This window comes from Equus przewalskii, chromosome 20 (assembly GCF_037783145.1).
Source record: "Equus przewalskii isolate Varuska chromosome 20, EquPr2, whole genome shotgun sequence".
NCBI classification, from domain to species: domain Eukaryota; kingdom Metazoa; phylum Chordata; class Mammalia; order Perissodactyla; family Equidae; genus Equus; species Equus przewalskii.
The window spans coordinates 49,129,221-49,147,082 of NC_091850.1; the positions used below are offsets into that span (position 1 = coordinate 49,129,221).

General features: G+C 39.1%; 1 protein-coding gene across 3 annotated transcripts in view; it reads right to left on the reverse strand.

Moving 5' to 3' along the window:
* Positions 1 to 17,862, reverse strand: part of MARCHF6 (membrane associated ring-CH-type finger 6) — an 84,431-nt gene that overhangs the window by 42,057 nt on the left and 24,512 nt on the right. For all 3 annotated transcript variants that reach the window (XM_070587208.1, XM_070587209.1, XM_070587207.1), the window contains exons 5-7: positions 12,748 to 12,820; positions 2,235 to 2,403; positions 563 to 752 (exon numbers count right to left, since the gene is read on the reverse strand). In XM_070587208.1, coding sequence (XP_070443309.1) covers positions 563 to 752; positions 2,235 to 2,403; positions 12,748 to 12,820 — 432 coding nt within the window. The remainder of the gene's footprint in view (positions 1 to 562; positions 753 to 2,234; positions 2,404 to 12,747; positions 12,821 to 17,862) is intronic.

The window sequence follows — 17,862 nt, forward strand, 5'->3', positions numbered from 1 at the left end:
GTCAAGTGGATTCAGAAACAGTTCAGCTTTTGACAGGAAAACTCTGGGGTGGGAAGAGAGAAAAGGAGGCTGTGAACTACTGACAGCTGACTGGCAGGCCTGGTCTCAGATCTTCTTTTACATTCTAGAGTTACACTGCTAGAAAATGAGTAATTAGTTTCTTTGGGTGGCATGTGACCTGTACTTAACACTTCAAGAATTCTTTGATATTAAAAATTGCACTGACTCAATAGAAATGGCAGAAGAGTAAGGTAAATCTGTATCAAATTCCTTTAAACCAAAAACTAGGATATGTTCTAATTCACAAATAATTTTGTCCTATCCCTCCTATAAAAGTCCTATGTAAAGTAAGATTTTAAAACACAAAGTGCGCTGTTTCATAGACAAAAAATATATTTATGCATCCACATATTGATAAATGCAAGTTTGCCAAAATAAAGTAAAAACAGAAATAGAACATCAAATCCATTAAATTTTGAAAACTCCAGTCCTTCTCCCCAAGGTAGGCTGGGCATTGACTCAAGGTCATGAGGGAAGGGTGAGAACAGGCAGCAGCCATTACCCTGGGCCCCGTTGTTGGCATCAGCTGCGTCCTCCCCACCAGCATCATCTTCCTCCTCATTCTCCTCTTCCTCCTCTTCTGCCTGGTCATCTTGGGCATCAGGGTTTTCCCCCACCACTGCATTCTCAGCTGGTGGGTTAGCAGGCTGGTCAGGGGCAACATTTTCAGCACCATTTCCTCCTGCTGGAGCCTAAAATGATGGAAGAGCCCAGAAATTTAGCTAATGTGTCTCAGTTTTGCTCTATTTCCAAATTGCACTCCCCCTTCTAAAAAAAAACAAAACTAACAAACACAAACCCTACAAAATTTCCAAAAAACACTTCTCAAAGTCATCTTTTCTAAACACATCTGATTTGGGATCAATCTGGTATATGAGGCACATAAACTCACCTCACAGTGTATATAATTTAGAGATTAACATTTCACAAAGCATTATAGAAAATGGGTTAACAAATCTAGCTATCTAGAATATATCACTCCACAATCCTTCTTTATAAGGCATTTCTTATCTTTACTGACTGCCTCAGGAATGAAAATATATTTATGCATCTATTTGTTTGTTTGTTTACACATGTATAGATATATAACTTAATTCTCAGTAATCAGTTAAACACTTGAGGAAAAGGTTGCTAATTTCTGCTTAGTAGGAAAGCTTGTCCATATGGACTTTACCCGTTCCCACATGCATCTCCTTTGGCCCTTCCTGAGTCCTGCTACCTACCAAATGCAAAGATATAGCTGCAGTTAACTAAAACATTGAACTACCATGGAGTTAACGAAGATCCTAAAAGGAGAACTATATTAAGTGCTTCAAAATACAAGGTACAATGATAAAAGTAATACTAGACAAGAACAGTGCTCTTTCTTTATAGTGCCATGTTTTACATGTGTAGTTTTCAAAGGAGTAGTTGCACTCTTAATTCTACTGAGAAAAAGGTATGCCAGAATTTGATGAAATCAAGCTATACAGTGACAAAAGCAGAAATTATCATTTTGAGTATTTCACGGTCAATTTTTAAGAACAAAAATTTTATGAAGTGTAAATTGTTTTCATATAGAAGTAGCTAAGTTTTGGGACCTCTTCAGCCCCATAATTTCTCAGCAAGCAAGACACTAAAAATCATTTATTACATCCTCCTTCTCTTTGTAATACCTCTAGCAAATGCTCTTACATCTAAGCATGTCATCTCTCATTAAGAAAAAATAAAACTGCACAAGATTGTTATAAACAGTACTCCAACTTTTCTACTTCTGTTGATGTTTCTACTGGGAGCAGCAAAACTGAGACATTTTACACACAAAGAAAGCAGTGAACAAAGAGGGCAGAAAGCGTCCTCAATGTCATGCAGCATGTCAGAAGCATGCGCAATGCTGGAGTTTGTATCTTAACTTCCAGGACTGCAATAAGCAGTTAACCCAGGCTAAAGGAACAATCAGCACTGTAGGATACCCCGAATATTGTTCCCAATCTCGCCAGAAAATTCACAGGCAAAGTCACAGCAGCATTCTTACATTTTTCACATCTCCTTTAACCTTCTCCCAAACTTTTTCATGACCTGCTTTGCAAGGGGACTCCTTCCTTGCATGGGAATCAAGCGTTTAGGTCTTAGAGGGTGACAGTAATTTTCATCTCCTACCCAAATAAAACCAACTTGGGGTTGGAGGGAGTTACCTCATTCTGGTGGTGCCCAGCAGCATTGAAGGGCGGAGCAGCGTGCTCCAACCAAACTGGTGCTCCCCCATGGACGATCTGCTCTCGCAACCACACCAAGCTGATGAATGCGCACAGTGTACATGTCACAACAAAACAACCCTGCAAACAATCTGCCAACAAATTGTCCCTATTAAAAAAAAATTATATAGAATTACTCCAAAGGACACTTCAAATTAAGAAATCAAAATAACATTTCCTTTTACGGTAAAATCTCAGAAAGAGCAGCCAGAAAAGTCAGTCATAATTTTCTGGGTGAAAATCAGTTTTTCAAAAACAATTATTTCTGAGGATAGTGAAGTTCTATCTATCTTATACAAGCTGATCAAATATATTTACTTATATATTTGTATTATATGTGTTTATTTTATAGTAGGCAAAGAATAACATCAGAACTACATAGAAATTAGCTGTCCACAGCCTGTCTTTAAACATGGCTGAGAAAGAGGAGGGCAGCAAGCAAAAGCCAAAAACAACTAAGGTCAAGTAGTCAATGTATCTAATTTACTAAAGGTGAATGACTCCATCCAACCATCACTAGGAATTTCCTTATCCTTATCTCACTCACAAGTTTAACGAACTTGGTTAGCTGATCCCTGAGCCCACACTAATCAACAAAATCAGCAAATCAGAACAGTGGAGAAGTACCTCCAGAAAGGCCCACTGACAATGTAAAGAGAGGAAGGCGGAGATTTTCAGCACGTGAACTGTAAGACAAAGAAGTCTACGGTGCGTTTCAGAAACCTATCACTTAGAAAGCAGATTAAACTTTGAGGATAACTGCAAATATACCAAAAGTATATCAGTTCCTTAACAAATTCAGACAGACAAATATGATTCCTTTATAACCATACATGAAAATACATGGAGTACTCTAGTACTGAAGACCTCTTGGTTCTTTTCCTCTCTTCAGGGGCTATGTCTGATTTCAGAATAATTCAAAGGTAACTCAAGAATCTTGGTAGCCTTTGGAAAATCTACTATCATAATGGAAGAAGTTTTTCCTCCATAGAAAACCTGAGTAAGGGTCAATTTTAAAGACCTGTGCCTTCCAAACTGCACTGACTCAATAGAAATGGCAAAAGATATCAGATATCACTTGGCCCTCAGATATCACCCAGCCCTAACCAAAAGAGGAATCCTAACCACCGCCTTGCTAAGGAACTCTCCAGATCATTAAAACTTTGATAGGTGGGGACTAAAATACTCCTTTTTTGTCATCAGCAATAACAACTGGTTGCTGAGGATTTTAAATGGTGACAAGCTCTTTACCAAGTCCTTTTTCCTCACACCTTGAATCTGGGCTGGTTTTGTGAACTGCCAAGATGAGAGGTGATGTTGCCAGAGTCCCAGAGCCTAGAAGAGAGCTTTTGGGCTTCCATGATCACCCTTTGAGAATGCTGCCCTGAGACTACCATGTAATAAAGCCCTGCCAGCCTTCTGGAAGATGAGAGGCCATACGGAAGACAACCAAGGCACCCCAGCCAGGGTCACCTTAGACCATCCAACCCCAGTGAAACGGATGAACGACAGAGGCAAGCCCAAGAGATGAACTGATCAGCTTAGACCAGACCAACTGCTAACCCCTAGAATCAGGAGTAAATAAAATGGCTGTCCTAAGCTACAAAATTCTGGAGACAGTATGTTTTGCAGCAATGGTTAATTGATATGCTGTGCCTAGAGACGGCCTGAAGAACTGAGCTACAGAATATACAGCAGCTGTGGGGCCGGCCCCGTGGCCAAGTGGTTAAGTTCACACACTCCGCTGCAGGCGGCTCAGTGTTTCCTTGGTTCAAATCCTGGGCGTGGACATGGCACCGCTCATCAAGCCACGCTGAGGCGGCGTCCCACACGCCACAACTAGAAGTACCCACAACTAAGAATATCCAACTATGTACTGGGGGGCTTTGGGGAGAAAACGGAAAAAAAAAAAAGAATACACAGCAGCTGCTAATATATTAAGAAATTTAAACTAAAATTTCAAAAATTAAATTTACAGAGAAAACGAAACATTACTCAGGAAAAGAAAGTAGTTTAGTTAACAAGTACTTTCAGAAAAACTGACTCAATTCCTCAAAGTGTAACAGACAGCACAGGATTATAAAAGCACACCATGGTTACAATTTCTTTTGACTGTCCCTGCCATGCCTCCAGCACTCATCTCACGTCAATGAGCAGTCTCATGGAGGCAATTCAGGCGGCCCCCTAACCAACCAGGTCAGAGAGAAAAGGGGAGCCCGCCAATATAAGGCAAGCAAGAGCTCTGAGTTTTCGTGATAATTATGCTATACATTAAAATAGTGCTCAAAATTTACACGTAGTTTTTACAGATGTTTGTGAGTTTAATCTTTGAACAGCCCACCCAAATCCCTGAGGCATGATCTTCCTCATTTTACAGATGAGGAAACTAGGGTTCAGAAGAGTCCAATGATTTGCCCAAGGTCACCAGAAAACTGGCAGAAGCAGGAACGTTTTTATTCCAATGCTATTTTTTTTATTCCTTCTGTTACAACCAGCTACCGCACTCCATCACCTAAGTGATCACAGGGCCAAACACCCAGATTTTCCACGGTTCCACCGACAAGAAGCAAAGGTGGCACAAGTATGGCACTACCCCAGTTCTCTGGCATTTCCACTGATGTACTTCCAGAAACGATGGTTTTTCACATAGCCAAAGCCTCCAATTTAAGTTTTGGTAAACATTACCCCACTTAGCCATTTAAAACAGAAACCATTAAAGAAGTAGTATAGCTCTGCCGCTTAAACAGCACAGATGGGAGCTCAAGTCATCTTTTCCAGACAACTGAGATACTGACTGGCTGCTACACTGCACCCTCAAGAACTACAATGACGTACAGAATTTTCGCCTTGAATTAAGTGGAACAAGGCTGCCCTGTGTGAAACGGTGATTTATGAGTTTATAGTTGTTAAAATGTAATTGCCACCTCTCAGAGCAGACGTTCTTTGCTTTTCTCTGACCTCCCTCACTACTTCCAATATGCATCTTTCTTACATATACAATTCCTAAATGAAAGCCAGCGATGAACTACGTCACACACAGAGACAAAATCAATGATGGCTGAGCATGTAAGACTGATTTTTCTTGCTTTTATACTAAGACGGTGCTCTGGATGGCTGAGAGGAAAATCTGATGTTCAGAAATAGAAACGCTGTCCTCTTTGTTTCTACTGCATCACTTCACAGAAGATCCATATTATCATACAAAGGGTAACCTTCCTATACCCTTTCCAAACTTTCAAGTGTGTCCAATTACTACTTCTCCTTTTTGTCAAGCCTATAGACATTACTGCTCTATATTTTTAAGGTGCTTGTCTACCCCTAAACGTTACTTTATCAAAGCTGTTCTTCAATAATGAAAACAAAAAACAATTCTAATGTAAACAAGGTTCAAGTTCAAAACCTTTTTATCTATTTCTTTTACTGCCAAAGAAACAGACATAAATTAAATAACTTGCCTGTTTTATCCAAAAAAGATATAACTAGTAAGTAGGAAACCAAGTCACAGACACAGCTAATGTTTCTAAGTATTTTCAGTCATTATTAAAAATAGTGATGTCAACGTCATGGTGGAGTGAGCTTGTCCAGGACTCTCTCCCCTTCAACATACAACAAAAAGGAGCAACCATATTCCAACAGAAAATACCCCAAAAGCACAAAAATCCTCGGAGAATCACGGCAGCCACACGACGGAGGGCAGAGAGGCTGGAGCCCTCCTGGGAGGAGCTGGAACTGGGTAAGAGAGAATGTCACTCCCTTCCCTAAAGACTGCAGTCGCTGCTGCAGGAGGCTCTGTGAGGGAAGGAATGGAGGAGGGGTCACGTGTCCGCGGGACCACCCAGGACTCCCTAGGGCCCTTGCAGCCTAGAGGTAAGCCCTCTAACGTGGCGAAAGCTTTCGTGTGGGGTAACCTCATCAAGCCAAGACCCCAGGAGACCAGATAATGAGAGCCCATCGGGAAACCCGGGACTGCACGCAGGAGAAATCGCCCCTCCCCTGACCCACCCATGCCATCTCAGCTGAAAGTGGAAGGCTCAGAATACCTGGTTCTCGACCCCCACCCAGTGGCTATAGGCTGTAACTGCAACTGAATAATAGCACAATGGGGAAAACTCATCCTTCCAGCATCAGGCAATTCATCAAATCTCCAGACCAGATAGAAAACAACAAGCACCCAGAATTCAGTCTTGAGGACACAGATATAAGTAAACTAAATAACAATGAATTCAAAATAGTTATCATCAAAAAACTCAATGAAGTAAAAGAGAATATAGAGAAACAATTCAACAAGTTCAGGAGCTACTTCACAAAAGAGATTGAAACTATAAAGAACAATCAATCAGAAATATTAGAGATGGCGAGGCCGGCCCCATGGCCGAGTGGTTAAGTTTGCGCACTCTGCTTCCTTGGCTCAGGGTTTCGCCAGTTTGAATCCTGGGTGTGGACATGGCACCACTCATCAGGTTGTGCTGAGGCGGCATGCTACATGCCACAACTAGAAGGACCCACAACTAAAAATACACAACTATGTACCGGGGGGCTTCAGAAAAAAAAGGAAAAATAAAATCTTAAAAGAAAAATATTAAGGATGAAAGACACAATGGAGGAGAGAAAACAAAATATGGATTCCCTGAATGCTTGTGTGGACACCACAGAGGAGCCAATCATCATAATCTAAGATAGACATGCTGAAATGCTCCAGACAGAGGAGAGAGAACCGCGACTAAAAGGAAATGAACAAAGTCTCAAGCAATATCTGACTCGATGAGGAAATGCAACATAAGAATTAGAGGTACTCCAGAAGGTGAACAGGAGAATGGAGCAGAAAGCTTGCTCGAAGAAATAATAGCAGAGAACTTCCCAAATCTAGGGAATGAGAGGGAAATGTGTGTGGAGGAAGCTTCCAGATCTCTTAGATTCGTCAATGTAAAAAGACCTACTCCAAGGCATATAGTAGTAAAACTGGCAAAAATGAATGACAAATAAAGAATACTCAGGGCAGCAAGGCAGAAGAAAATAACCTACAAAGGAATCCCTATCAAACTTTCAGCAGATTTCTCTGCAGAAACTTCACAAGCTAGGAGAGAATGAAATGACATATTCAAAACTTTAAAAGATAAAAATCTTCAGCCAAGGATACTCTATCCAGCAAAAATACCCTTCAGATATGAGAGAGAAGTTAAATCTTTGCCAAACAAAAGCTAAGGGACTTTCATTGCCACAAGATCCCCCCCATAAGAAATCCTCAAGAAGGCTCTCATATCTAGAAAAAGAGAAAGAGAGAGAAAAGGATCACAAAACACAGAGTAAGAAGACAGAATCCGAATAGGATAGGAAATATTCAACTGTAGCATTAGGCTAAAGGGAAGGAAAACATCAAAAACAAAGACAAACTTGTCACTTCAACCATAAACTCACAACACAAGTTGGAATAAGAAATGAGAATAATAACTTAGGAGGGGAGGAGGAAAGGGACTGATTTAGACTAAGGAAATAAGGAGCCATCAGAAAATGGACTACGTTATGCATGAGATTCTGAAAATAAACTTCAGTGTAGCCACTGAACTAAAAAGCAGAACAGACACACAAAAAATAAATAAGGAAAAACCAAAGAACACAGCATAAAAAACTGCATAATTCAATGAGTAGACCAAAACACACAGGACAAGAAAGCAAGGAAATGCAGGAAAACTGGAAAATGAGTGATATAATGATGGCATTAAGCCCTCATACATCAATAATCACCCTCAGTGTAAACAGACTGAACTCTCTAATAAAAAGACACAGAGTGGCGAGACGGATTAAAGAACAAGATCAAACAATTTGTTGCCTCCAGGAAACACATCTCAGCTCCAGTGACAAATACAGGCTCAGAGTGAAGGGGAGGAAGACGATACTCCAAGCAAATGGCAAACAAGAGAGAACAGGTGTCGCAATACCTATATCAGACAAAGTAGACTTCGAGATTAGGCAGGTAAAGAGAGACAAAGAGGGGCAACATATAATGATCAAAGGGACAGTCCATCAAGAAGAAATAACGCTTATAAATATCTATGCACCCTACACAGGAGCACCAAAGTTCATAAAGCAACTATTAACAAACATAAAAGAACATATTAAAAATAACACAATGATAGTAGGGGACCTCAACACCCCACTCACATCATTGGACAGATCATCCAGGCAGAAAATCAACAAAGAAACAGCGGAATTAAACAAAAAGCTAAACAGTTGGACTTAACAGACACATATAGAACACTCCATCCAAAAACAGCAGAATATACATTCTTCTCAAGTGCTCACAGAACATCCTCAAGGATAGACCATATGCTGGGAAACAAGGCAAGCCTCTATAAATTTTAAAAAATTGAAATAATAACAAGCATCTTCTCCGATCATAATGCTATAAAGCTAGAAATTAATTACAAGAAAAAAGCTGAAAAAGGGGCAAAGATGTGGAGACTAAACAATATGCTATTGAACAAGCAATGGATCACTGAAGAAATTAAAGAAGAAATCAAAAAACATCTGGAGTCAAACGAACATCATAACATGCCATACCAACTCATATGGGATGCAGGAAAAGCTGTATTAAGATGGAAATTCATCGCAATACAGGCACACCTTAACAAACAAGAAAAATCCCAAATAAGCAATCTCAAATTACACCTAACTGAATTAGAAAAAGAACAAAGCCCAAAGTCAGCAGAAGGAGAGAGATAATAAAAATCAATGCAGAAATAAATGCTATTGAAACAAAAATGGCAGCAGAAAGGATCAATGTAACAAAGAGCTGGTTCTTTGAGAAGATAAATAAAATTGACAAACTCCTAGCCAGACTTACAAAGAAAAAAAGAGAGAAAGCTCAAATAAACAAAATCAGAAATGAAAGAGGAGAAAAAACAACAGACTCCACAGAAATACAACGGATTATAAAAGAATACTACAAAAAACTCTATGCCAACAAAATAGATAAATTCTTTGATTCTTACAACCTCCCAAAGCTGAGTCAAGAAACAAGACAATCTGAACAGACCAATCACAAGGAAAGAGATTGAAACAGCAATCAAAATCATCCCAAAGAATAAAACCCCAGGACCAGATGGCTTCCCTGGGGAATTCTACCCAAACTTTCAAAGAGGATTTAAGACCTATCCTTTTCAAGCTATTACAAAAAATTAGGGAGGATGGAACACTTCCTAACACATTCTACTAGGCCAGCATCACTCTGATACCAAAGCCTGACAAGGACAGCACAACAAAGGAGAACTATAGGCCAATATCACTGACGAACAAAGATGCAAAAATTCTCAACAAAATTTTCGCAACCCGAATACAGCAATACATCAAAAGGATCATACATCACAATCAAGTGGGATTCATACCAGGGACACAGGGATGGTTCAACATCCGCAAATCAATCAACGTGATACACCACATCAACAAACTGAGGAATAAAAACCACATGATCATCTCAATAGATGCAGACAAAGCATTTGTCAAGATTCAACAGCCATTTATGATAAAAACTCTGAACAAAATGGGCATAGAAGGAAATTACCTCAACATAATAAAGGCCATATGTGACAAACCCACAGCCAACATCACACTCAATGGACAAAAACTGAGCGTCATGCCCCTGAGAACAGGAATGAGACAAGGATGCCAACTATCACCCCTCTTATTCGACAAAATACTGGAGGTTTTGGCCAGAGCAATTAGGCAAGAGAAAGGAATAAAAGGAATCCAAATAGGGAGTGAAGAAGTGAAACTCTTGCTGTTTGCAGATGACATGATCTTATATATAGAAAACCCCAAAAGATCCACTGGAAAACTCTTAGACGTAATCAACAACTACAGTAAAGTTGCAGGGTACAGAGTCAACGTATAAAAATCAGTTGCTTTTCTATACTCCAATAACAAACTTACAGAAAGAGAACTCAAAAATATAATTCCATTTGCAATTGAAACTAAAAAAATAAAGTACCTAGGAATAAATTTAACCAAGGACGTGAAGGACTTATACAATGAAAACTATGACATTACTGAGAGAAACTGATAACGACTTAAAGAGATGGAAAGAGATTCCTTGTTCATGGATTGGAAGAATAAACATAGTTTAAAATGTCCATACTACCCAAAGCAATCTACAGATTCCATGTAATCCCTATCAGAATCCCAATGACATTCTTCACAAAAACAGAGCAAAGAAAACTAAAATTCATATGGGGCAATCAAAGACCTCGAATTGCTAAGGTAATCCTGAGAAAAAAGAACAAAGCTGGAGGCATCACAATCCCTGACTTCAAAATGTACCACAAAGCCGTAGTGACCAAAATAGCGTGGTACTGGTACAAAAACAGGTACACAGATCCAGGGAACAGAACTGAAAGCCCAGAAATAAAATCACACATATACGGTCAGCTAATCTTTGACAAAGGTGCCAAGAACATACAATGGAGAAAAGACAGTCTCCTCAATAAATGGTGCTGGGAAAACTGGACAGCCGCATGCAAAAGAATGAAGGTAAACCACTATGTCACACCATACACAAAAATAAACCCAAAATGGATGAAAGACTTGAAGATACACCCCGAAACTATAAAACTCCTGGAGGATAATACTGGTAGTACACTCCTTGACATTGAACTATAAAGGATGTTTTCAAATACCATGTCCTCTCAGACAATGGAAACAAAAGAAAAAATAAACAAGTGGGAATTCATCAGACTAAAGAGCTTCTGCAACGCAAAAGAAACTAGGATCAAAACAAAGAGACAACCCACCAATTGGGAGAAAATATTTGCAAATCATTTATCTGACAAGGGGTTAATCTCCATAACATATAAGGAACTCACTCACACATATGAACAATAAAAAAGCAAACCACCGGATCAAAAATTGGGCAGAGGAGATGAGCAGACATTTTTCCAAAGAAGATATACAGGTGGCCAAAAAACACATGAAAACATGTCCAACATCACTTATCATCAGGGAAATGCAAATCAAAACTACACTAAGATACCACCTTATGCCTGTTAGAATGGCTATAATCACTAAGACTAAAAATAACAAATGTTGGAGAGGGTGTGGAGAGAAGGGAACCCTCACACACTACTGGTGAGAATGCAAACTGGTGCAACCACTATGGAAAACAATATGGAGATTCCTCGAAAAACTAAAAAGAGACCTACCATATGACCCAGCTATCCCACTACTGGGTATCTACCCAAACAATTTGAAATCAACAATCCAAAATAACATACGCACCCCTATGTTCACTGCAGGACTTTTCACAATAGCCAAGACATGGAAGCAACCCAACTGCCCATCGACTGATGATTGGATAAAGAAGATGTGGTATATATATACAATGGACTACTACTCAGCCAGAAAAAAAGAGAAATTCATCCCATTTGCACTAACATGGAAGGACTTAGAAGGAGTTATGCTAAGCGAAATAAGCCAGTCTGAGAAAGACAAACACGAGATGATTTCACTCATATGTAGAAGATAAACAAGCACATGGACAAAGAAAACAGTTCAGTGGTTACCAGGGGAAGGGGGAGGCACTTGGGGTGAAGGGAGCACTCACGTGGTGACAGTCAAGAAATAATGTACCACTGAAATCTCACATTGATGTAAACTATTATGAACTCAATAAAAAACAAATAAAAAATAAATGATGCAGACACAAGATACTTAAAAGACTTCCTTCCTAACTCCTTTTCTATCAGAAATGTAACATACATCTCTGCCTCTCTTCCATTGTCATTTGGCTTATTTTTATGGTAATATACTCCCAGTGCTTCTGTCCCATAAGAGTCTTATACTGTTCTTGCCTTTACTGGCACAGGGATCAGGAACCAAAGACCAGTTGGGTACAAAAGAAGATTTAGCAAATATGGGTGCAATCTTTTGAAGGCTTAATATTCTAATGATCTTGATATAGTTCATCATTTACAGCATTTGTAGTTCTGACATCAGTAATAAATAAAACACATGTAGTATGTCTTTCCCCAAAAATGCAATTACACCGCTTAATGTCAAATTAAGATCCAGTAAAACAACTACAGTGAACAAGCTTTTAGGGCCCATATCCTAATAATCATGAGAAACATTTTAAAAATCAATTTGAATTTGAATGTCTGTTATTAAAAACACACGCTTAAATGAACACTCAACTATGAACATACTTGCACTATACAACAGCCTATTTAACAACCTGTCCCTCCATTACAAAACAGTCCTTTACAACAAGTGTGTTTTAAAACAGACATCACTTATATAGGTCAGCTACTTCTACTGTAGCTATAACTGTTAGAATAAGAGAGAGAAATTATTTGTCCTTGGAACAGAGGACTTTTCAAATTACAACAAAAATAAATACGTGGAGAAAAACACGAGCACCATCTACACTGTGCAGCCTTCCTCTGTCACAAAGGTCCATACTCACGTGGACAGCATGTCTAGTGGCAGTGTCAGTAGTGAGCTCACAGAGCCAGTAAACAAGCACTTGTAGATGCGGCCTACAAAAAAAGGGCATGAAGGCACACAGTCACAACTCTCATCATGAACGCAGACAGTTGCTCAATTAAACAGAGGTAAAGTGGAACGCTGTGAATGTCACTGAAATGAGCATTGAGTCTTTGCAAGTCTGAGTCTCAAAATACTAAATTAAAAAGAAAACACACATGGTCAAGCATAAAAATAGTGAGAGTGAGGAATAAATGTTATAAAATAAGTTTAAAGTTTAGATTCTCTCTAGATTTGTTTTAACTGAATGAGCATAGATTTTTGAAAAGGAAAAAAACAATCTAAAGATCTCCAAAATTATAAGGTTTTGGTTTTTTTTTAAAGATTGGCACCTGAGCTAACAACTGTTGCCAATCTTCTATTTTTTTTTCCAGCTTTTTCTCCCTCAATCCCCCTACTACACAGTTGCAGATTTTAGTTGTGAGTCCTTCTAGTTGAGGCACGTGGGACACCACCTCAGCATGGCCTGACGAGCAGTGCCATGTCAGTGCCCAGGATCCAAACCAGTAAAACCCTGGGCCGCCAAAGTAGAACGCGTGAACTTAACCACTCAGCCACAGGGCCGGCCCCTGGATTACTTTTTTTAACCCAGACTTCTAACATTCATTGAGTCTGCTCATGAAAATAAAGGGTTTCAGTTTTAGGCATGCAAATGTTTTAAATTAAGAAGGCTTTTCAGTAGAGTATATGCTCCAACGCCATGAACAGCAAACTATCGACCAATTTTTTAAAAGCAGATTCAAGGGTCCTCAAAAGGAGAAAATCTTAAAACTGGCCATGAAGGGAAAGAGGAAGTGTGGGTGAAGGCACGGCAGTCCCCTTATCCTCTCAGAAAAGGCAGGAAAAGATTTGGAAATGGGGTCCCAAGAGGAAAGGTTCCTCTCAACCAGTTTCTGTTTACTCTCAAACCAGTACTTGTGTTTAGCTTAAGCATCCCTATAGCTGTGTATCAGAAATTCTCGGTGACTTGAATGGCTGTTTTGAAAAGCCAAGTCAAAATGGCAAGGTAGGAAAAGATTTCCTGTAAAAGAAATTACTTAACATATATGTGTATAAAATATTCAAAGCAAGAATGTCTGTAACGGGGAAGGGGGAGGAGGGAGGGCAAAGGGGTGATTAGGCTCACATGTGAGGGATGGACTATAATGTTTTCGGGTGGTGAACATGACGTAATTCTACACAGAATTCAAAATATATTATGATGTACATCTGAAAATAAACAAACAAATGAAAAAAAAAAAAAAGAATGCCTGTAACAAAGTACAAGTGACAACAAACCCAATGTTTGTAGACAGGAAAAGGGATTCATAAATTATAGGCCTCCTTATTACAGAGTGCTATTCATCCATCAAAAAACAAGGTAGCTCAACACCTAGCTGCATGGAAAGACAGTCAGCGTACACTGCTAACTTAAGAAAAAAGTTACAGGATATGTATTGTGTGATATAATTTAGATTTTAATCATGTCTGTGTACAGGTAGACAAGTCAGAACAGCAACCAAGCTTGTTGGCTGTGCTCCTTAAATCCTCGAAGTTCTTACTAACGTCTGACTGTGTGATCTCCTGAGAGAGGGGTTAAGTCTTCCACTGTGACTGGATGCTTTACAAATATATTTCTAAGTCTGGTTTTCTGGTGCATAAAAGTTTTTAAGTTTTATTTTCTTATTGGACCACGCCTTTCATTAATATGCAATATAATGCTTTTCCCCGTCTAAAGCTTTTCATTTTGAAGATATCTGGCTGATTAATACTGCTCCTGCGTTTTGTTAGCATTTGCTAACAAATCCCTTTAGCACTAACCTTGGCTGCTCTGTACTTATCTCCCATAGTGGAACACTTTTATACCTACACAACTGTGAGGCTCTGTCCTGCAGTAGAGATATCTAAACCTTCACGACTACAGATGCTGCAACCACATCCTCTCCTCTCTTTCACCTCCCCCCGCCCCCGCCCTCCCTTCCCATCTTTCCTATCTTTTGTTGGACTTTCCAAATTTCATTTGTTGTTTCCAACTCCCATTCCCCAGGATGAAAACTGATCATCCTATTTCTATTGTTCCAGCAGTTATCTTTAAATCTTTCGTTGCTTTTTTATTAAGGTAAAATTCACATAAATCTTAACTGTATCTCTGGGGTGAATTTTATACAGTCATGCGTCATTTAACAGCAGGGATACATTCTGAGAAATCCATCGTTAGGTGATTTCATCACTGTTCAAACATCATAAAGTGTATTTACACAAACCTAGATGCTGTAGCCTACTACACACCTAGGCTATATGGTACTAATCTTATGGGACCACTCTTATATATGCAGTCCATCACTGACCAAAACATCATTACGCAGCATGTGCCACCCAGATCAAGATACTCAACATTTCCAGCTCCCCAGAAGTCTTCCTCAAGCCCATTCCAAGTCAGTATCTCCAGGAAAAGGTAACCGCTATTCTGATCTCTATCACCATAGATCAATTTGGCCTATTTTTAAATTTTGCACAGATGCAATCATATAATCCATACTCTTTCACACCTAGTTTCTTTTTCTCAAAGAAGTGAAATTCATCCATGTTATTCCATGTCACAATAATCAGCTCTGTTTTTCACTGCTAAGTAGCATCCCATTGTGTGGATAAACCACAATGTATCCATTCTACTGTTATGGACAGGCATCTGGTTGGTTCCACTTTTTAACTACCATTAGCAAAACTGCTGTGATCATTCTTATACACATCTTTTAGCAGACACAAAGCTCATGTTTCTGTCAGCTACAGTCTCAGAAATGAAAGTGCTGGATCATAAGGTATTTGTAATATCTAGCATTGGTAGATAATGCCAAATAGTTTTCCAAAGTGGTTATAGCATATATACTTCCATCATCAACGTAAGCATGTTCCAGATGCTCCACATCCTAAGAGACATTTGGCATTCTCTTGTCTTTTAATTTCAGCCACACTGCTGAGTCCGTATCAGTATGTTCCTGTGCATTTCCCTCATGAGCATCTTTTCATGTGTTTACTGGCTATTTGGATAATCTTCTTTCCAGAAACACATGTCCAAATCTTCCATCCACTTTGTAATTGGGTTGTCTGCTCTTTTCTTACTGATTTATAGTTCTTTATATACTCGATTCAAGTCCTTTGTCGGATATGTGTAATGCAAATATCTTCTCTCATTCTGCGGCTTGCCTCTCTCTCTTAAAGGTATCTGAGCATGAATAAAAATTCTTAATTTTAATTAAGTCCAATTTATTAGTATTTTCTTTTATGGTTATGATCTATTTTCTTTCAGAAGTTTTTTGGTTTAAATGTTCACACTCAGGCTTATGATCCATCTCGAACAAATTTTTGTGTCAGGTGTGAGGTAATGATATGGTTCATTTTTCTCCTTACGGTCATCCAGTAGATGCTATACCATTTATTGAAAAGACCATCTTTCCTCCACGGAACAGTGGCGGCACCTCTGTTGTTAATCAGGTGATGACGCTACTGTGGGTCTAGTTCTGGACTCTATTTGGTCACCTCTATATTTTTAATGCATTGTTGCACCGTACTTTGCTATCTGTTTCTAGGGCATCTAGAATCGCCCCATAAATAAGACAACTTAAAAAGCTCTCATTTCTATCTTCCCTTCACAATTTCTCCCCTGTTAAGATCATCCAGAATTTTAGTTCCATGCTGTTACCTAAGAATTATTAATTATTGTAGGTTAACAATAATTGCAATTTAGCTATAAGAAGCATTTGTTTTCCTTTGTAGCTCACACCTTTCTCTCTCTTCGATTCCTTGCTCATTTTAGTATATTCTCAAACACTTTTTTGATAAATAGTGTGAGGTGATAAACTTGCCAAGCCCTTGCATCTACTGTAATGTCTGTATTTTGTTCTTCCATCTGAGAACAACTTACGGGTAGAATATTTTAGGTTTAAAAATTGTCAAATTTTCGGGCTGGCCCCATGGCCGAGTGGTTGGGTTCGCGCGCTCCGCTGCAGGCGGCCCAGTGTTTCGTTAGTTCGAATCCTGGGCGCGGACATGGCACTGCTCATCAGACCACGCTGAGGCAGCGTCCCACATGCCACAACTAGAAGAACCCACAACGAAGAATACACAACTATGTACCGGGGGGCTTTGGGGAGAAAAAGGAAAAAATAAAATCTTTAAAAAAAAAAAAAATTGTCAAATTTTCAAGTTTCTGCTGTCTTCCACGACTCAATGTTGCTCATTTTAAGTCTGATGCCAGTCTGATTTTCCTTACTTTGGAGGATAATCGGGAAGTGTAAATTCTATACACCACCCTACTCAGCACTGGAAAACTTGAGAAGGTATCTAGGTTTCTGAGTCTCTTTCCCTTATCACTGTCAGCTCTCTCTTGTCCAATCTAAAATATGTCCATCTTTTCTTCATCTCCATTATCTCTTTTACCTTCTGGAACTACTTAACAGATACTGAAACGAGTGGATGTAGCCTCCACCTTTCACTTTTTTCCTTATACTTGCAACTTCTGGTCTATGTGAGTTACCTCCTGGAGAACTCTTTGCTCAATCTTCCAGCTCACTAATTCACTATTCTGCACCTATTCTACTGCTTGGTGTATCTCCCAATACTTTCATTTTCATAAATGATCAAGTTCATTTTATTTTAAGGAGACATGAGGATATTAATTATACTTATTCAAAAATCCTATTCGCATTTAACTCCAAAGAATCATATCTGTATACTCTGGCACCATAGGCTTATCTACCCCTCTTCATGTCTAAGAACAACGAAGAACCCAAAAGAGGTCAAATAAGGGTTAGTGCACCAACCTCCCAGAAAGCCTTCCATATCCGAAAGACAAGCCTCTCAATTATTCACGACCATTAAATATGTGAGTTTCTTTTAAAAGGGTGAAAAAAACTCAAAAGAACCCATCTTTTGCAGTCCTTAAAAGCTCTAATATACTTCAAGAATAAAATCCAAGTTTCTTGCAATTATGGTTTGATTCTGCTTTTTCAATTCTTTCATGACTTTCATTATTAGCTTCTATATGCTGTGTTTTCCT